The sequence below is a fragment of the Pezoporus flaviventris genome, unplaced genomic scaffold (genome assembly GCF_033815535.1).
Source record: "Pezoporus flaviventris isolate CSIRO_AGI_PZ_B2104156 unplaced genomic scaffold, CSIRO_AGI_Pfla_v1 ptg000007l, whole genome shotgun sequence".
NCBI classification, from domain to species: domain Eukaryota; kingdom Metazoa; phylum Chordata; class Aves; order Psittaciformes; family Psittacidae; genus Pezoporus; species Pezoporus flaviventris.
Window position 1 is genome coordinate 19,831,415 of NW_026892555.1, and position 21,869 is coordinate 19,853,283.

Genomic DNA, 21,869 nt, shown 5'->3' on the forward strand with positions numbered 1-21,869 from the left:
ACTGTGTTGAATACACAGAAAAGAATATTTAAACACTATGGAGCAAAGATAATATCAGAGTTTTTATAGCAGAGTTTTAGCCCACTACTCTGTAACATTCATGCAATGGTGAAGCATTGGTTCAGCAGGATGAATCAATCAAAGTGATTGGATCAAGGTGGTTTTAATCAAATAGATAAATAGAAGATGAAGAACACAATGCTGTATGCCCATTCTGGATTAAAACTTTGTTGGTTTATGTAGTTTCAGTAGTTCACTGGGAAACTCCAGTCCCCCATAAAGAGAGAGGTAGTCAGACTTCATAATAATCTGTTACTGTACAGATTAGCTGGGCTGAATTGTCTTTCTTACCCATGGAAATGTAAGATCACACATTTTCAACAATTCAATATTTTCGTTCATATTTGTGAAAGCACCCCTACGGCTTAAACATTGTTCTGTAACAATTTTCTGTAACTGACCGAAGAGAAGAAAGGTAAAAGAGACAAAGGAGTTGTGCTCATTGAGATACCAAAAAAATGCAGATGGGAGAACATTCAAATCCACATAAGGAAAGGAAGATACAAGGTTCAAACCTAGCAGTGATTCTGTTTTGTGGAAGAATGAACACCAAAACTTCAAAAATTTTCCACAAAGTGGAAATAACTTTTTTCTGATCCACTTTAATCAGTAATCTGGGTTTTGCAGTAAGCCACCTGACATGCTGCCCAGAACTAGGGGTCCTGGAATACCCAGCTGTCTCTGTTGCTGAAGAAATAAGGACTGAACAACTCAAAGGATGTAGAATATGGCTTCTCACCAGCCTCCCAGCCAGTCTGCCAAGGAGTTGGGGAGAGGAACTGGCAGAAATTCTGGTTTCTTCCAACAGAATCCAGATATCAAAATTTGTCTGGCTTCTAGCAGCACACAAAATTTCTATCAAAAAATTCCAGACAAAAAATTTTAAAGATTTTTTCATTACCTTGGTGAACATGCAAATCCCAACAAAAAGTCAAGGTCTAATGAAGCCTTGAGTACACCCAGACTTTACTGAGGATGTGAAAACATCCCAAGGAGCCCGCAAGAATACACACAGTTGCAGTACTTCTGCAGAATACACTGCAGAATTCTATTGATAGAGCTTGAAAATAAATAAGCCTTAAATAAAATCTTGAAAATTCTACACACAAAAAAGGTCCTTTCTCCTCTCAAGAACTTCCTAATGTCACTTTCCACCTGGATCTGCCTTTTAGCAGTCACACTGAACAAAACCCAAATGCTCTTCCTTCTTCCTTTCTCCTCACATCCCTTGAATGCCATATCTGATACTGCCAGCCATTCCTACAAAGAAGAAAAAAGTCACTGTAGGAGCAAAGTAATGGTTGCACTGGACAAAACCTGCCTGTATCACAGAAAGCTCTCACAAGGAATAAACACTGATTAAAAAAAAAAAAAGCAGGTAGTGAAAGGAAGTGTAAAATAGAGGCAGAGAATGAAGAAAGAAAACAAGTGCTATTCAGTTCTTGCAAATTCTTCTTTATCCCTATTTATATAAGATAGACATAGACAATAGACATAATAATTATCCTTAAATATTAAATATCAAATAAAATCTTTCCATCATCCCATTTAAAATTATACAAGGAATTTTTGTTCCTGTTTTTAAAAAGAGAGACCTAGGAAAATAACATCTACTGAAATGGAGTGTTAGACCATAAAAGAAATTGAAAAAATACAGGGAAGATTCTAAGGTTCGCTGACGAGATCAGGAATGAGTAATACTTTTTCACAGATCACTTCTTTGATCACTTCAGACGAAACCAGAGGAACTAATAGCAGCCAGATTTAGTGCTGTGGTTTCTCCTCTAATTCCCTTTTTTTCATCCAATGTTATATTACCTTTATTTCTGACCCAAAGAAATTTATGGCAGTGAGCGAAATTCATTCATCATAAATGTCCTCACAACAGAGAGCTGACTTATAAAAAGATTTTTTTTCTGTTGTGTACAAGGCCTGAAAGGACAGGTCAAATAAACCCCACCTAATAGTATTCAACAGTAAAACTGTTAAAATAAGAATAAATGCCGTTATTCACTATTAGACTACAGCTAGGGGCACAGCAAGCTAATTGCTTTATTACAATGGACGGATTAGATTATTAAGAGTGAAATGATTATCAAGTGCACAGTCATGGGGTCATACTGGATTCTTCATTTCTCCTGGAGGCACAGTTGTACTGATGGCAAAGAGTGTTTTTAAAAAGTTAAGTATCCAGGAGGCTGCACTTCTTCTTTTCAAATGAGGACACTGATTCATGCTTTAATCATTTCTTTATCAGACTACGTCGACTTTTTCCAAAGAAGATGAGAAAACATAGCTTGCATAAAATTTAGCAACCTCCCTGTCAAACTAGAAGAACTTGAGAAAACACAACTCCACATGCACTTTTTATGGCTAAAAATATCACTGCAGGGCAACCTACTGATTTTTCTGCTGTAGATCCTACTATACTACATAGATAGTAGATACCACAACATGATGCACACTCCAGGTAATGGAATTCAGGAGAGGACCGAAGATGAATCTAAACAAATCTTTCATCATGCATCAGGACCCAGATATCCTCACCTCTGAACCATCCAAACCAGCTATTTTTTTTTTATATAGTGTGCCATAGCTCTCACATAATGCAGACAGTGATGCTTCCTTTTTGTGGAAACCAGGACACAGGGGAACTGAAGGGAATTGGTATACAGCTTAATTTCATCCTATTATAGAGTAAAACTTTAAGTTGAGTTGCATATCTGGATCCAGAGGACTGGAACATGTACCATGCTGCAGATCCTAGGAAATGTTTTCTGAGAAACTCTTGGAATCTCAGTTTGGAACAGAAGTTTTGCAACAATTTTTTTTCATCTGCTAGGCTGAGCTAAAATTCACATGCCCCTTAAAATGAATGGCCCACCTTTCCATTGAAAACTTTCTGCAATAATGACATCCTTCCTCAAGGACACAATAACAGAAGCAGAGAAAGAGAGACAGAGATGAACACACTAAGATACGAGTCTCATGGATGATGTGCTTTTGCTCTATTTTTAATAAAAGCCAGGAGAAAGGAACAAAACCTACTTGCGCTGCTTCAGGGGCAACATTTGTTCAAGGCTGTGAAAATGTATTTTGGGAGTGCAAAGGATAATCTAAGTCAGATTCGTTCTTGTTTGTAATCACTTCCTTCTTCGCAAGAGCACAGACAATCCCAAAACTTGCTAACAAATGTTAAGGTCAACTCTCCACCTCTGCCCTGGAAACACCCACACAGCTGCTGCAGATGGAGAGTAGCAAGTCTCCTTCCTGGCCCTGAAAAGAGCTTTGTGTCCCACTTCAGCACTGTCAGAAACAGGGTTGGGGTATTTCACTATATGTTCAGCATTTGGGGGTCATTCTTGACTCAATCTATCCACCTTCTGAAGAATAGGAATCAAGTTGCTCTAAAACTGGATAAAACAGCTTATTAAAATAAAGAAAGATGGGAAAACAAAACTAGTGTAGAAATGTAGACTACAACTTCCTTTAAGTGTGTCTGACATATTGAGAGAGCATAAATAGGTTGTAGCAAAGCAAGAAACTAAACAGAAATAAGCAAATGAACAGAAACTGATAGCATCTCGCATTTTGACTGGCATGGCTGGCTGTCACAAGTAAATTAAAACCAGCACTTCAGTTTGAAATGGTGCAGCTGACAGCACAAAAAAAAAAAAAAACAGAAAGCTTCAGCTCTCAGATGCCAACTGTTAGAAATAACATTAATTAAATATGGCCATTTTAAATTTCTGTACTTTGATTATTATTTGACTAAACTGGATAAATTTAACCACAGATAGAAGTTAATTTTGATAGAACCCGTGAATATGTATTCCTTTATCAACAGATATATAGGGGTTTTCCACCAACAAGAGCTAAAAGATAAAGGGACAGAGATAATTCAAGGCAATAAGATGAGCTATTTTTACATATTATCTACTACAAGTAGCACTAAACATTTTACACCGTTAGCATAGACAGTAGAAAACTTTTAATCAGAAAGATTTTCTTAATGAGACCCCAAAAGATATTGACTTGTTATTGCTTATTTTTCAAAAATAATTGTCATTTTTCATAAAAAACATATATACACTCATAAAGAGGGCATTTTAGATTGTTAGTATCAGCCAAATGCATGCATAATTTCCACTTTACGCTTTATTAATTAAATACCTTTTTGCTTTAAATCAGAATTATTCTTTAGATACTTTTAGATTCCAGAAAAATTTGTATAAAACTGATTGAAGTAACTCAAATAGTAAGGATGCTCTTAAAAGCTAGTTAACAGGCTGTAATGAAGAGAGACTGAGAACCACTGAAAGCGCTCCCTTTGTCTACTGCAAACAAATAAAACCTAAAGCTGTATCTATATACAAGATGATGTCATGAGCTTAAATATCAAGCTGCAATTTCCTTCAACTCCCTTAACTTTTTATTATTGTAAGTGCAGTACTTGCTACACGTGATTAAACGTGTTATACGGGTTAAAACTTAAACAGGGGAAGTTTAGGTTGGATATAAGAAGGAAATTCTTTCCTGTTAGGGTGGTGAGGCACTGGAATGGGTTGCCCAGGGAGGTTGTGAATGCTCCATCCCTGGCTGTGTTCAAGGCCAGGCTGGATGAGGCCCTGGATGATATGATTTAGCGTAAGGTGTCCCTGCCCATGGCAGGGGGGTTGGAAGTAGGTGATCTTAAGGTCCTTTGCAACCCTAACTATTCTATGATTCTATGATTATTCTTGAACCTTAACCCCAAAGCTATATCATGGTTGTGGAATGTACACTGGTTTCATTGTTTATTAAAGTGCTAACTTTTATACTGTCCATATTCCACAAACTGATTTTACACAAAAATATCTGGAGGTAGCAAAGTAGCCAAAGATGAGTGAGATTAATGAAGTATTTAACATTAAAAAAAAAAAAAAATTAGAAAGGAAAAAGCTCTAAAAGCAACAGTGAACATGAGAACTGCTGACGCTAAAAGATTTGCTAACTTCTTCATTACTTTGTAAGTTCATTTATAACAGATACAGTGACTAGCACGATTAATTTCAATAGTTATAATGGATAATAGTTATAAATCTATAGTTATATATATAGTTATAACAGTAGAATAATAATTCTACTATTTTACTATGGCATTCTGGGCAAATTGTCTCACTTTTATGTATTTATTTTACTGATTTTATCCACCTATCTACATCTAGTGGAACACTAGACATTATGATGTTTATTCACTTCTAAGAAGGGAAAACATTACCAGCCTTTGAAGAAATTACCAGAAAACACCTTACTGTGTAAGAATGATGAAGACACTGGCAAAATATTAGCAGCCAATCTACAATCCATGCTTTCAATCCATACACATCCAGCTCCAGCAGTATTAAAACAAAAGAAAATATGGAAGCCTGTACAGTGATTCTCTGTATCAAGTGAGAACAGAAGAAATCTTACAAAACCAAAGAATACACCTCCAGCACAACAGAATAGGCTTTTATTTGTTTCAGAATTTTCCCATGCTGGGCACTGTGCCTCACTTCAGATGCTGTTCTCTCCACTTTTCCACAGGCAGCAACACCAGATCAGGAACTACAAATTCATTGCTCAAATTCTGCAGGACAGGAGCGAGGCTGTCTGCAGTCTCTCATTCCTGCATGGCCGTTATAGGTTTTGACATAAAAGATGAGGAATAATGGGCCTAATTTTTTTTCTTTGACAGTAGGATTAAATCAGAAGTGATCTAATGACATCAGTAGACTTATAACAGAATAAAAGAATGCAATTTCAACAAAAATCAGGCTCAATCATTCTATTATGGAAACAAAATTTTCAGGAAAGCATCACAAAAAAGCTATAGTGTTTTTATTTGATAGTGATATGGACTAACCCACACATTTTCTTACAAGACCCATCCATAAAAATTAGTTAGGGAAAGTGTACAATTTAAAATTTACCTGTATTAAAATCTATAGGACTGACAAACTTAAATGATCATCTTCCAGAACCCTTTTATATATAAAATGGACAAAAAAACTACAAAAAATTGGAAAATCCTATCCTGTATAATCTAAACATAAGTAAAACTAAAAATACTCAAGTAGCACTTACATAATTTAAAACATATATTTGGAGCACTGGAAGAAATATGTCACTTCTTGAATAGAAAAAATGTTTTAAGATGAACATGCCCTCCATAATTTCTTTTTTTCAGAATAATTCCATTATCACCTCAGCCAGATCCCTATTGAAGTTCCATCTCATTTTCTACAGGAGAAACATCTAGTGTAAGTGCATCTCCTTTGCATACAGCATTAAGGGGAAAGATCTTTAATTATTTCATTTTACAGTAACAAAGACATTCACACAACCATACAAGCCAGTAACTGAGTCACTGTAATCTAGTCAGACACTGGAAATTCCATAAACCGGTCACTGAATATTAACCTGCGAAAAAGTAAAAGTTTACCAAACCCTCTGGAAATTTGTGTCTGGTATTTATAGAAAATACTGCTCAAAATGAAGTTTGTTTTAATAAAATTGCTCATTTCCGAGTAAACATGACATTTGAAAATGTATAATTTATTCATATTTGGGGACAGCAAATTCATTCCAGAAGAGTGGACTTTGATTCTGAAGAGGACCATCACATTCATTGGGGGATATTTCACATGTTACTGTGCTAAAATTTTGCTTCTGTAGTAATTTTTATGCGTATTCTAGGGGGACGGCATAAGAAAGGAGACAGTTGCTTCATTTTTCAGTAAAATACAGATCAAAGATGACTGTTATAGCAATCTAAGAGGAAAAAAAGAAGAAAAAATTCTAATCAATAGCAGAGTGTAGCTCCTAATTAATGCTGGGTTAATATTAGCAACCAAGTATTACAAAATATGTGAATATTTAATAGTCCTAGTCCTAATAGATTTATTTCTCTTCTGAAAGAATGAAATGACCCTCTAAATATAGCACTGCTTAAAAATAAGATAGTTAGGTAGGCATTCAGAAAATTTCAACTCTTTTTTCCCAAAAAAAAAAAAAATTAAGTCAATGAGGCTGCATATCAGATGCACAAGTAGTCTGCAAGCCAGTAACTTAGCAGAAACAATTGTTTTTATTACAATTAGAAAAAAAATTAAATGCTTTATTGCAAGGTCTATTTTTTCCTGATGTAATGGCACAGACAGTAGCTAAATTCACACTTTCTGCTTCTCTTTGTAATCCTACAGACTTTCAGTAATTCATGTATTCATGACCCTAGCATACTGAAATTCAATCACAGTTGTTGTTATCTACAGGATTCATTATTTAAAATGATGTTTTAATAACAGATTAAATTACAAAAACCTTATTTATATGTCCTCTTTTTTAAAATATCCATGTAACCTACATTTCTAGTAAATTGTAAACAGAGCCAAAGCCACCACATAATTTGAACAATTCAAGATCTCATCTCAATACAAAAACTGACATACTAGGGGAAAAGTCATTCTCCCATTATTTTATACAATAAAAAGAGTGTCTGGTCACCTGTACAAATATAAGAGCTTAGGTGTGCAGCAATTAAAACTAAGACTTTCGCTACACATCTTTCATTATTTATGTCCCAGATCACACTGGAAAATCAAAAACACAGCTAGAGCCTCCTAGAGCCCACTCACTTAGCCAGCTTCATCCAAAGTATTTCCTCTCTCCTTTCTTTCCACAACCTATGAGATGAACAAACTTATTCCACTATATCAGAAAATCAGATTAAGAGTGTCCAAGAAATAAAAACCACACATACGATATTTGATACAGATACACAAAACCTTGTTCTATCTGAACTAACACCAGTAATGGTCTTCCAACTCCAGTTATTCAACAGAAAAAAATTATGAGCATTTCCTTTGTTTTCTTCATGAGAAAGCCTCCAAACATTAATTCTGGCTGCATTGACTCATAAACCTCAAACAGCACCTTCAAAACCAGAAATCATTTCCTATGTGTTGACTGCTGCTTTTCTCAATGACTGCAATATAACCAGTCATTGCAGACTGTGGAAAAAAATGGTGGAATAAGTTCATTGCTCCCAGAAACTCCAGAAGCACTGTAGCTAATCTCTCCCAGCCCCTCAGCGCTGCCAGCTCAGCAGCTTGCAGAACTTTACAGTAAACTAGATTAGTTCCTTTTTGTACCTTAAAAAAATGCCCTGCCAAAATGAAGGGGAAAATACGTTAACTTCCCTGAAGTCACTAGACAGTTCAGCAGACACTTCCACCAGAGCCACGATGGTGTCATGGAGTCAGGAAGGACCAGCTGGGCTGGCAGTAGGGCTGCCTACATTGCACTGACAGCAGAGAACTGCTTGGAGTTCTGGAGCTGAATTTAGCCCCTCAGAGCTGCCTCCTGGAGAAGCCTTTCTTGCTGTGTAGATTCCACAGGGAACCCAGGAAAAGTGGCGTCGCTAGGCTTGAGTTAGCCTTTGTAAATATATTTGCAAAATACTGTGGTGGATTGACCTTGGCTGGCTGTCAGACACCCACCAAACCTCTCTGTCATTCTCCTTCCTCAGCAGCACAGGGCAGAAAACAAGATGGAAAAGGCTGAGAAAGGATGGGTTGAGATAAGGACAAGAAATCACTCACCAGTTACTATGAGTTACCAGTTACAGGCAAAAAAGACTCAAAATTTGGGAAGATTAAATTATTGCCAATTAATAACAAGATAGGACAGTGGACATAAAAATAAAGCTAGAAACACCTTCCTCCTACCCCTTCCTTCTTCCCAGGCTCAGTTTCACTCCTGAATCTCCTACTTCCACCCCCCAAGCAGCCCAGGTGAGTAGCGAATGGGTGTTGTGGTCAGACTTTAGCACTTCAGCTCTGCTGTTCCCTCCTCACACTTTTGCCCAGCTCCACCATGGGATATAGTCCTTAACGAACTGCTCTAACATGGGTCTATCCAATGGGCAGCTGTTCAAGAAATAGTCCAGCATGGGTCCCTCCCAAAGGGTGCAGTTCTTCTGCTGGACTGCTCTGGCAGGGATCCCCTCACAAGCCACAGGTCCTGCCAGGAGCCTGCTCCAGCACAGGCTGCCCACATGGTCACAGCCTCCTTCAGGTATCTCCCTCCTCCAGCACAGTGTCCTGTCCAGGCTGCAGATGGATATCTGCTCCACCATCCATCTCCATGGGCTGCAGGGGCACATCCTGCTTCACCATGGTCTGCACCATAGGCTGCAAAGGAGTCTCTGCTACAGCACCTGGAGCACCATCTCCTCCTCTCCTTCTTCACTGACCTTGATATCTAGAGAACTGTTTCCCCACATTTTTCTCACTCCTCTTTCTCATAGCTGCTGCACAGCATTTTTTATCTTCTCTTAAATATGTTGTTGCAGAGACACCACCAGTGTTGCTGATGGTATCAGCTTTGGCCAGCGGTGGGTCCATTTTGGAGCTGGCTGAAACCAGCTCTGTCTGATACGAGGGCAGCTCATGGTGTCTTCTCACAGAAGGCACCCCTGCAGCCTCACCCCAACACCTGGACACGTAAGCCCAGTACAAATACTTAGTCCATACTGCAAAAGAAGTGATACAATTTTTAGTTACAAATCTAGTGAGTTACAAGCTTCCATATAACTCTTACATAAGTTTTCATTTATTATGGCATTATGAACCTAATTTTGAATTAAAAGGCAAAGAATAATCAGGTTGATGTGCAATAATTCAGTAACAATCACACACAGAGAAATTATTTGAATAAAAACTTACTAAACTGAAACTAAGGCTAAAATAAGTTTCAGTAATGTAAATACAAAAAACTATTATGCAGATGTTCCAACCATCTGTAAAAGAGACACTAATGATGACCAAACATATTAAGCAAAGGCAATTCACAGTACAGCTCATCTAAATCTCCTTCCACATCATGATAATACCATTCAGTAACTTTTATAAATACTGAATAATAGTTACTTGTATCCAAAATAGAAGATATTTAATGGCAATTTTCCTCTTTTAACAAAAGCCACCATCTTTCTTGTGGCCAGCTTTACTGAATACCTAGCAGAGCCAAAGGGAAGCAGAAGCCGTTTTAAAATAGGTCATCATTATTAAGGAAGTGCTTAGTCTTATTTGTGTTAGGAACAGTAGTCCCTTTGAAAGACAAATTTTTCATGGATTACTACAATAAAACACTCCTAAGCTCTTGACAAGTTAAAATCTTATGGGTATGAAAAGTAACAAAAAATGCTGCCAATTCTAAACTTCTCTTTCTTATGATTTAACCTAAGACTAAAACTGAGTATATCACTAAATTATTTCAATAATAACAATATAGAAAAAATATACAACAGAGCCTTTATTTAGTCAATGACTGAACTATTGAATTTTACTAGTAAACTTTCAGGAAATCCTTTCTTATTAAAAGAGTACACATGATTTGAGAAGAATATTTTATATTCTTTATATGCAAAATGGGTAAAAACTAAATAAATAAAAAACCCCTCTGACTTAATGAATTTCGTACTTGCAAATAACTTATCTTACTGAGTTAAGAAACAGTTACTTAGGTCTGAGATGTTAAGCTGGGGCACAAGTGTCAGTGTGATCATGGCTTAATGATACAACTATTATCACTCTTGTTTGTGCAGAACAAATATTACCATTCATACCAATAGCTAAAAATCTAACTACTTTTTTGTCTTTCTCCAAATAAAAGCTTCTTTTATACATGAGAATATCTGTGTTATAAATACTTTTCAAATATACAACTCAGAACAAATTTTAGACAAGAACACTTGGTAAATTCTGCGGAAGACGTTCTCATAAACACTCCAAGTAGCTAAAAACACTTATCTTCCAACCATGCCTAAAGAAATTCAAAATACATAAATGTACATCAGTGCTGAAATATACTTCATTGAATTTCATTCATCTTTGGCCACCTGCATGTTCAGATATCAAGCAGACGTAAGAATTCAACACTTTCAAGCATTAAGTACTTTCTCCGTACTCTATCCTGAAAATACCTTTTCTTGGCTCAGTGCCTTCACAGCACCCTCTATAGCACTTTTTCAGATAAACCATAAACCGGGTTGGAAACAATATATTTGAATTTTCTGATACATACTTTTAAATGTGGAAGATACAGTTTTTAAAAAGAAACATGGATACTATGTAAAATACAATTATTTTTTTTCAATTATATTGAGGTTTAGCTTACCTTTACAACATGCTAACTTCTGAATTTCCCTAGCATTTTTGGTAAAGTTCAGAGAATAATTAAAATTACTGCTTCACTTGAAATGTCTTCTGATGTGACATATATTATCACGGAAGTCACATCAACACTTGAAAAGTATCTGCCATTCAGTTAAATTTAGCTTCACAAATCTACCACTTATACACAAATCAGACTATCCACAAATCATCCACATGCATAACTTTGCAACCAAGCCAATAAATTATTAAAAATCAGAACAAGAAGGTTCATTCCATTTATAAATTAAAATTAATTTCTTATTTTTAAATAGTTCATACTGCTTACTGTGATATGTCATATCTGCAATGTTACAAGTACTTTGAAAAAAGGAAGACTTTCCCAAAACATTTTAACTTCAGTACAAAGCACGTGTTCAATAAAAGTATAATCCTCACCCTCCTAAATGTGACAGTGATACTATTTTTCTAGCTGTTAGATAATACATTGTTCAGCTGTCACTGTGTAGCAGTTGGTTACACAGAATGAAATAAATCATAATTGCAGTCACTATCCAAATTAATGGAAGAATGCTGAATCAAAACCCATGTTCTCAAAATGTCTTAGGACCTGATTCATCAAAAATATATTTGATATCTATACACAACATCTGCAGATACCTGTTCATCAAGGCTTTTAAAGCAAGAAAGTGCTGAATTCAGAACTCACAGCAATTCAATAGTAGTTTTTTAATAGACTACTATCAAAAGGGACACAGCAACTTGTAAACGCACAATAGCTAAATAAACATTGTTTAAGCAATCACTAACTGGCAGAAAAGAAAAAATTCAAAGCATATAAGGTATTCAAAGCATATATTGAAAGGTCTCTAGCTTCCATTGATACATAGCAAAAGAGAGTGTGTAAGTAATAGAAATTACAAACTCAAACTGAGTTTATAAAGTTTTCTTAGGCTCTGAAAGTCACACTGATACAAGGTTATAATACAAAACTCCTATGTTTGTAACTTTTCATCTATCAGTCAGAGTAGCTTCTGCTATGAGATTCTATCTGGCTTAAAATATCCATTCTTCTAGGTGAATGGCATGTGAAAATTTTCTGTGCAATGTACTTTTGTTGATAGGTATGCTTAATTCCACATGCTGGAAAGATCTTATTTTCCAAGGTCTTCTTTTAGATCTCATTCTTCAAAGGCTTTTTGAACAAAGTATAAAAGATATGTACGGCCCAGCACAAGCAATCCAGGAGGTTCATCGATTGTGTGGAAGACAACTTCCTTCTGCAAGTAATAGAGGAGCCAACAAGGAGAGGTGCCATGCTTGACCTCGTGCTCACCAAGAGGGAAGGGCTGGTTGGGAATGTGACGCTACAGGGCAGCCTTGGTTGTAACGATCACGAGATGGTCGAATTTGAGATCCTCAGGACAGTGAGAAGAGCATGCAGCAAGCTCACTGCCCTGGACTTCAAGAGAGCAGACTTTGGCCTCTTCAGGAACCTGCTTAGTAAGGTTCTATGGGATATAGTCCTAGAGGGCAGGGAGGCCCAAGATTGTTGGTTGATATTCAAGGGTCACCTGCTACAAGCCCACAAGTGTTGTGTCCCGACTAGAAGGAAGTGCAGCAGGAGGGCCAGGAGACTTCCTTGGATGGATAAGGAGCTGCTGAGGAAACTTCAAAGGAAAAAAGAGGCTTATAAAAGGTGGAAGCAAGGACAAGCGGCCTGGGAAAAGTACAAGGATGTTGTCTGGGAAGCTAGGGACCAGGTTAGGAAAGCTGAGGCCCAGTTAGAATTAAACTCGGCTGGGCATGTGAAAGATAACAGGAAAGGATTCTGTAATTACATTGCAAATAAAAGACAGACTAGGGACAACGTGGGCCCTCTCTGAAAGCTCTCAGGAGAACTGGCTACCATGGATTTGGAGAAGGATGAGGTTCTTAATGACTTCTTTGCCTCAGTCTTCACTGGCAAAGGCTCTCACCACACCACCCAAATCTTGGAAGGCACACCCAGGGACTGTGAGAATGAAGACCTTGGGCCCACTGTAGGAGAGGAACTGGTTCAAGACCATCTTAAGAACCTGAACGTGCACAAGTCCATGGGACCTGATGAAATCCATCTGCGGGTCCTGAAGGAGCTGGTGAATGAAGCTGCTAAACCAATATCCATCATATTTGAAAAATCATGGCAGTCAGGTGAAGTTCCCTATGACTGGAAAAAGGGAGATATAACCCCCATTTTCTCCCCTATCAAAATGCATGAATTTTATTTCAATTTATCAAAATGCAGCTAAGATCACTCTGCAAACATGCTTAGGCAGAGAAATGTGATGACAGCTGATATCTGAAGACTATAAAAGGACTGTCTTCTATGTTCAATGAAAACAGAAAACAGTATAAACTACTTTGAACTCTTACTTTAAACTCTGATACGTATTGTCTTCTGAAATGCACTGCTACTCCCCTGTACAATCTTGTATTGTTACATTAACTCTTATAATCTCAGTCCTGACCGATCCCTTCGCAGCTTCAAGACAACACCTTGGAGAAACAACATGAGGAAACAGTCACAACATAATATCATGCAGAATCAGCTTTTCAGCAAATCACTGATTCTCTAGTTTTATCACCAGAAGTTTAACAAAACACAAGATGCTGGAGTTTACTGAGTTTACAAAAGTACTACCAGACTTGATGTAAACTGCTCTTAATCATAAACTATAATATACCCTCAACAGATAGTTATACTTCAAGGATGTAACAGTTCCTCCTATTACACCACATAGCCCTGCAAAAGAGACAAAATCTAAACTCAGTGAACACTGATAACTGTGGTTTGATTTGAACTTAAGATTTATAACACGAATGCATTTGTGAAAGACAACTGGTTTTGAAAGCCATTTCTAAACAATTAGTATTTAAAGAGATTCTTCCTCCTCATGAGTCTAAATTAAGAAGACTCACTCTTGCCCATTTTTAAAGAGATTAGGTTGTCTGTGATAGCTTGCAGCCATTAACCATGGTATAGTAAGACATATGATTAAGACAGCCCACATGACCTATCTTAACTTTAAAATCATTGCCCTCTCAAAGCTCATTTCTAAGGTGTAATGTCTGCTGCACTCAAACAAGTATAGAAGAGATTACAACTCCTCATTTCTTGTGTTCTTCTGAGTTTTATCTCCCCAAATTCCTATCAAAAAAGGACCTCAGAGAAGATGTTGGAGAAAAAGGAAAGACAGCAATACAAAAACATCCTTCCTGGAAAAGGTAGGCCTACAGGTGCTAGAAACATTCATAACCTTCTGACTGATTGCAAATGTGGTAAAATGGTAAAACTTTAAGGAACCCAGCAAAACAGAGGCATGAGAGGGGGCATTCAGCTGAAATAAATTCCCAAGACTGTCAAATCTACTTTACAGATAAAAACTGAACATCCATATACATGGATAAACCCATATTCCACTGGATTACATTTCAAACAACTATATTCATTTTTTCTCCTTATTCCAGAACTCTGAATATGCTGCAAGTATTTTAAACATTCACTGGCAGGGTAAAAACATATTTTATATCAGTTATGTAGTAACCTATCAGTTCTGTGTATTTTTGCACTTGCAATATATTAAGCTGTTATTTCAATGGAAAAACCAATTATTTGACATTCTCAGTTATTTAAACATTACCCAGCTCACAGATGTGTGCAGACAAAAATCCAGAGTGGACCATTCAGTCCTCTAACCTCACCTCCAGACACCACAGCATTTCACCCATTCACCCCTTTCTAGGATATAGTCTCAGCACCTTAAATTATGATTTACACTCTTGTCTTTCAGATGTAAAATTAATTTGCAAAAAGAGATTAGACAAAATTTCAGAAAGCACATACTGACTAGTGTTAACTACCTATTTTTTGAGTTCTTTGTTAACTATATCCTGTATCAGCTTTTTTTCTTTTCAGCCCCATATGATGTCAGGCCTTTGCACATGCAACCCATTCTGCTTGTACTTCTTGAATGTGGGAACATCAGCACTATTGCACTCTTCTGAAATTTTACTCAACATAAACATCAGCAAGATCAGTAATTAGTGTAACTGCCAGTCTGTATAATCTCCAGATACATTCTGCTTAGTCACTAAGAGGAAGTACTCCTGCTAGTATTTGTAGACACTGCCCAAAAGTATGCTAGATCATTTAGAGAACAGTTATAAACAGTGGGTCTTCTTGAAGAACAAATGGTACAAACGCAACATCATGACAAGTATTACCTACAATATAAGATGTCTAAGCATGTGGTAAGAGAGAAGGGCAAGGAATAATGACCATTTTGAGAGAGGACCAAAAAGCAATACAAATTGTTAAAACAAAAGAAAGAGGAAATTATAACATTAGAGGGAGTAGAGAACAAGGTGGTAAGAACAGAAAAGGGAATGAAAGAGGGCAGGGCATGAAATGGGACAGCTATCTTCCTCAACTATGTATTTTTGTATAACTTCCACTATCACTTATTTTACACTGTGTTATTACTTTTAAAGTTACCTTGACCATATTTTATTTTATAATACATAGAAAACAAGAGCAAAATGATGAGTGGTATAGCAATGGGGTGTTCTGATCAGCACTCCAGATTCAGACAAAACACAGTGTAAAGTTATGGAAGCATTAACTTAAACAACACTGCCTGGAGTACTAGTTTATCATCAAGCCAAAAGCAAATCTTTTTGCATTACCCTATACCCTATACCCTTTCAAAATCCTCATATACATTACCTCTATTTTCAAAAAACAAAATCCAAAAATCACCACCTACATCGTTTTCATCCCTTCAGCCCTGGAATCCAAATCCTAAACATACAATGCTTTTAAAGCAGTGAAAATCAGAGTTGATTATTTATAAAGTAGGATAATTGTTTATAAAGCACTACAATAGCTTTGTGAGGCAGATATTTACACTACTGTGACTCACAGCCATCAATCTATCACTTTCTCTCCCTGAGGCCCAGCACCCTGCCCCACATCCCACCCACCCACAGTGACACACAGAACCCACACAGTCTAGCTTCTTTGAGGTCTGCTTGTCAGAGATTTTGTTTCAGTCAGTGTAGCTACCCCATTTTTACCATGGCTGTACAATCACCAACACAGCAACTAAGCACAAGCAAGTTCGCAGTCAGTCAAGCCTCCCTAAAGCTTACTCTGGACTTGAAAGTAGTGGCTAACAGAGAGCCACCATTCTGTAGCTCGCCCACCATGTTTCCATCTGTCTTCTCTCCCTGGATAAAACAGATGACAATGCCAGCTGATTTTAGGTGGACACAAATACAAAGAAATCCTAAGGACCTCACGGTTAACCCGTGATGCTTTGCAAATTCGTGAAATGATGGATGATTTCATAATGAAATTCCTCTTGGGAAAATTTGTCTTCTACTGGGCCAAACTATCCATACCCAAGAGAAAATGAAATGTCTGTATTTTCAGAGCTCCAGAGCTGACTTTACAAGGAGAGCATTTTATCTTTAGGATAGCTAGGAAAAGGATCTCAAAACTCATGATTCTACAAATAGAAAAGTGTATATGCATATCACACAGGCTGAAACATAAGTCTTTATAAATAATGTCAGCATCCTAGCATCTTCTAAGTATCCTCTCAAGCTAGTCCTTTCATATAGAAATAAAGTACAAATTAAAAGTAAAAAAGCACATATGCAAAATATACATTCAGTAACCTTGTCAAAAAGGCACCACCTTAGTACATGACATTCAAAATGAACTCCAAGGGTCCCAAAAATTCCAGAAGAGAGACAGTCAAAGCAGCAGAGTTTGCTGCCCATCCTTCTTTTTAAGGCAGAAGCTCCACCACAGGAATACAGTGCACAACTGCAGCCAGGCGTATTTCACAGACCAAACCAGGCCAAAGGAGAGAGCAAATCTGGAAAGCTTCTGTTCTCCATGCCATCATGTTCCAGCAAATCCTGGCAAGAATTCATGCTGACCTGATCACTATTAGTTGCTACAGATTACAACTCAATACCATCTGCATTTCCTTTCCCCAAGAAGAGTAAAACAAGCATAAGGAGAAGAAGTTATGTATCTATTTTAAATCCACACATATTTACCCCAGGGAGTGAAAGGAGAAGAATAAATAGTCCACATTACAGATGTGAGTCACACTACTTAATGCACTTTTGGAAGATGCTCAAATACCACAGTGATGGGCACACCATAAGAATCTGAAAAGCACAAAACAGAAATAGAATGGAGAAAGGAAGTAGAGCCCAGCAACTAGCCATTCATACTGACATTCAATCACAATAAATTATTAAAAAAAAAAAAAAAAAGAGGAAAACCATGCTTGCTGCTTTCTACAACATTTGAACAGTTCTTGTGATAACATCTCTAAATGTCAACTCTTGTTTTCAGCCTCCCTTTTTATCCTCCCATAATTCTCCATGGAATGAAATGACACAATTTTATTGCTTAGTCAGACAAAAATACCTCCCACTTCAAAAGGAGCTTGCCTTCGAGGAGAATTACACTTGAACAAAGACGGCAGGATTTAGCTCTATATTTATCGCTATGCAATAACAGTAGCTCATTCACATAAATATGGGGGTTTTTCTTTCTTCTGCTTTCTCTTCTCTTGACAGAAGGAAAACATCTGTCAAGAGAATTAAATTCAGTAATATCTACCCAAAAATGCAGTGCAAGCTCTGGGATGACTTTGTGGAGGGCTGTGCTCAATAAATCTGTAGATATTTTCAGAAATAAACATGTACCTGACAGTTCAAGGAGCTACTTCACTTTAAGAAAAATTAAACTGTCAAGTTATTCATCTGACATCAGGTCACTTGTCAGCATCCTGTAAAATACTATGGGCCTTCTATACAAATCCCACTGACAACAGCATTTTCCTGAGTAAGCTGTTTTAGGCTATCCATTGTGTTTAAATTTGATGTCACACAATTTCCCTTGTGGCTTATACTCATCTTTAGCAAGAAATAATGAGAAATGAAACCTCACATGAAGTTTATCTTTAGATTTGTGAAGACCTTTCTTTTGTCCATTCTCTGCTTCCAAGATTCTGAAGACTTCAAATTAAAACAGTTCTGGTTCCTTTCTTAAGTTGGTTTTACCTTGTTATTACTTGAGAACAGCTTATTCTCCATTTGTAGGCTTAACAGTTCAAGCTGATCCTAGTATCATACTGAAATTGTCCTTCGTATTGGATCATAAGTAGTACTGTCTTCAACAAAAGCTGCCGGGAGCGGTCTTTAAAACTGCAATGCTATTACTAAATATCTAAACTGTAGCTTGAATAATTTTCCATTTCCTTCTTTGTTAATGATTTTTAGGGGTGCAGAAATTTTAGACAAGAATTGGTGGGGTTTTTTGATATGCCACACAATTTAGCACTGTAAAGGAGTCTAAAATGCTTTAAAAGTATCACAATAGCAGCAAATTTTACAGCTGAAGACTAAGAGGCAGTGACAAAACAAGATATGGCACTTTATTTCCAGTGCTCGCACCACTCTGACATTCTTGAAAATGTTCACCCAATAAAAGAACCTTTTTAAACAGACACTGAAATAGTTTGAGAAGATCGCCTCACAGTTTAGTAGGTGCCACACAAACGATAGCTAAAGTTTTTGTTATGACACTAACACTAATGCTATGAATCTTGGAAACAGACTTCCACAGCCAACAGCTAAAGCCTAGAAGCCAGCTTCCAGGTACCGAGTGTGATGGGCCAGCTGCAGGTAACAAGACCAAGACAGAGTACGGATTTTGGTATAAAAACCAGCTTAGTGTTTCAACTTCACAACACTCACAAAAATCATAGCCACGACAGCAGTAGCTTTGCCTATTTTTAAGCCACCAGAAGTCCGCATGATTCCTGTGCCATGGAGAGAGAACAGTTTCCTTGAGTTTACTCCGCTCCCCTCTCCCGGCAGCCGAGGGGAGGGCACGGCCCGCGCCGCGCACCACAGCGGGACCCCCGCACCTTTGGCGGGGCCGGATCCCCGCGAGGCCGGGGGCTCATGCCTTCCCCACCCTTGTCCGGCCAGCAACGGACTGGGCTGCAGGAGCTGCAGAGCCGCGGACAGCTCCCAGGCTGGAGCCGGGCCGCGGACAGCTCCTGGGGCTGGAGCCGGGCCGCGGACAGCTCCCGGTGCTGAGCAGGGCGGGCTGCAGGGAGTCCCGCTTCCCCGGGAGCCGGAGCTCACGCTTGGAAAGAGCAGCGGGGCGGGGGCGGGCGGCAGACACGTTGTCGGGGGAAGATGGCGGCTGTGGCAAACCCACCCCAGCGAGACGGCCGGCGCCTAGGCCCCGGCGGTCTCTCTCTGCCCCGGGCGGCCGCACCAGCGCCCCGCAGGGCCGGCGCCACCAGCCCCGAGCCCGCCGCGCCCCCGGGATGGGGCCCGATGCCGCCGATCCGCCCCCATCCGGCGGCGCCAACCGCCGCCCGACCCACCCCCCCTTCCTCCTGATGGCACACGCCGGGTGAGAACGGCACCTGTGCGGCCATGTTGGGCGCCTTGCCCCCGCCAGCGCCGGGGCGTGCGGAGTCGGAGCCGCCACGCCGCCGCCCGCCTCGTGCCGCGCGGCTGAGGCAAGGCGGCGAGCCCGGGCCGCGGCGCCCCGCCGACTTCCCGGCCCCGACGCTGCCCCGCCGTGCCCCACACTCGCCTGGTGCCGAGCAGCTGCCGAGGCACGGGCACCCCTGCCCGCCCCCCAGCTGCCCGGCTCCTCTCTCCCACCCCGGACGAGTAGCCCCCCGAGGACAGGGAAGAGACCTCCGCGCCCGCGACCACGGGCCGGGAGGACGAGAAAGGGATGCGCCCGCCCTTACTTGAGCACGGATTGCTCCTTCTCCTCTTCCTTCTTCTGGCGGTCCATGACGGCCAGAATGATCTTCCGCTCTTCCTCCGTGAGGTGGCTGAGGTCCGGCATCTCGGGCTGAGGAGCCTGCGGAGGCTGGGGAGCAGCGGGGCCACCCCGGGGCCCGGCGGGAGCCGACATGTTTGAAGGGAGCTCGCCGCCGCTACGGAAAGCGCTGCCCTAACTCCAGCGGGAGCGGCCGCCGCCGGCGCCGGGAGAAGCACATACAAATCAATACCCTGTAATCAACCGGCAGCCTAATGACGGCCCCTCCGGGTAGGGGCGGGGTGGCCAGCAGCCCCGACCTCGCTGCCACCCGCCCGGCCACCGGCTCGCCGGGGGCAGCGGGAGGACGGGGACAGAGGGGCCCCGGGGGCGAGCTGGGGGAGCGGGGAGGGGAGAGAGCAGCGCTGGGAGAGGAAGGGCCAGAGGCGGGGAGTGGAGGGAGCGGGGAAAGGGCAGGATTAGCTGCGGGAGCGCTGTGGTTTGGGTGCGAGAGCGATTGTCCTAACTCCGAACACCCAGAGGGGAAGGAGGGGGACGGCGCCAGCAGCGGGGGGTCAGGGGACGGGGGCAGAGGCTGCCGGGATGGGCCAGACAGGGGCCGGGTGACAGCGGGGCCCCGGCGTCCCGGGGCGCGCAGCAGGAAAAGCCCCAGCGAGCGAGCGCCAGTCCCGGCCGCCGGCCGTGGCTCATAGTTCCTCGCTGCCGTCCATGGAGGGGCCGGCGGAGCACCGCGCCCGCCTCCCGCCGCCGCCGCCTCCCGCCGCCGCTCCTCCGCCGAGCCGCTCCGCTTCCTGCCGCCTCCTCGCTTGGCTGGTGCCCTCTCGGCTACGGGATGGAGTCCGCCTAACCCATGGCATGGCGGAGATCCGGAGTCACGGGAGGGGGCTCCGCATCGCCCCGCCGCCTCCCCCACCTCAGCGGGGCCGGGGCCCGGCTGCCGCCCCTAGCGGCACCGCGCGGGTTGGGCGGCGGCGGCCGCGCTTATTTATTTATTTACCCCCGCACGAAAAATGGACGCGATAAAAATCACGCGAGGAAGGACAAGGAGGAGCCAAGGCGGAGGCGACGCGCTGGGAGGACCGAGCCCGGCGGCCGCGGGGGGGCAGAGGGCGGGGAGAACCTGCGCGGCCGCTGCTCCGGACGCCGGGGCTGCTCGGGGTCCCCTCGAAGACCGTACGGCTTGGTCTGCAGTTCAGGCTGAGAACCAGAGAGCAACAGCACGGAAGGCGCTGGACAGATTCCCCCCGGGCTGGGAACAGCACCGGAGTTCGACCGTGCGGGTCAAGCCCAGCAGAGCTACTGCTCCACCATCACCTATATAGCATCCTGCGGACGTGTCTTTAAGCCAACGCAGGTTGTAAAATTTCCCCCCACTTCTATCTGAACAGATTCCTCCAACCCAGCAGAACAGGAACATGACACCAGCGAGAAAAGGCTGGAGAAGGAAGTTCTCCCACCCTGGAAACCAGGCAGTGGTGAACTAAACCTCTCAAACTTCTTTTGCTACCTCTAAATGCTCCACATGGTCAGTCATTTTGATTGCAAGAAATACTTTCTGGAGAATCCTTCAATACCCAAAATGCCATCCAGCCCAAATAAACAGGAAATAATATATTCAAGAACACTGAAGAAACAATTCAATCCAGATCTGTAGGTTTTCAATCTGTTTACAGGCAGTAAAGTTCTACCTACTGCTCTGTCACATTATGATACATAACTCCTATTTC

At 41.0% G+C, this 21,869-nt stretch overlaps 1 protein-coding gene across 39 annotated transcripts in view; it reads right to left on the reverse strand.

Moving 5' to 3' along the window:
* RIMS2 (regulating synaptic membrane exocytosis 2) overlaps positions 1 to 20,694 on the reverse strand; it is a 457,644-nt gene extending 436,950 nt beyond the window's left edge. For 4 of the 39 annotated variants that reach the window (XM_061447904.1, XM_061447927.1, XM_061447909.1 and 1 more), the window contains exon 1: positions 20,108 to 20,666. In XM_061447904.1, coding sequence (XP_061303888.1) covers positions 20,108 to 20,277 — 170 coding nt within the window. In that variant the 5' untranslated portion in view covers positions 20,278 to 20,666. Of the gene's footprint in view, positions 1 to 20,107 lie in introns of all 39 variants that reach the window. The other 35 variants (XM_061447901.1, XM_061447897.1, XM_061447898.1 and 32 more) reach the window with 24 other exon arrangements.
* Positions 20,695 to 21,869: the final 1,175 nt, after the last annotated feature.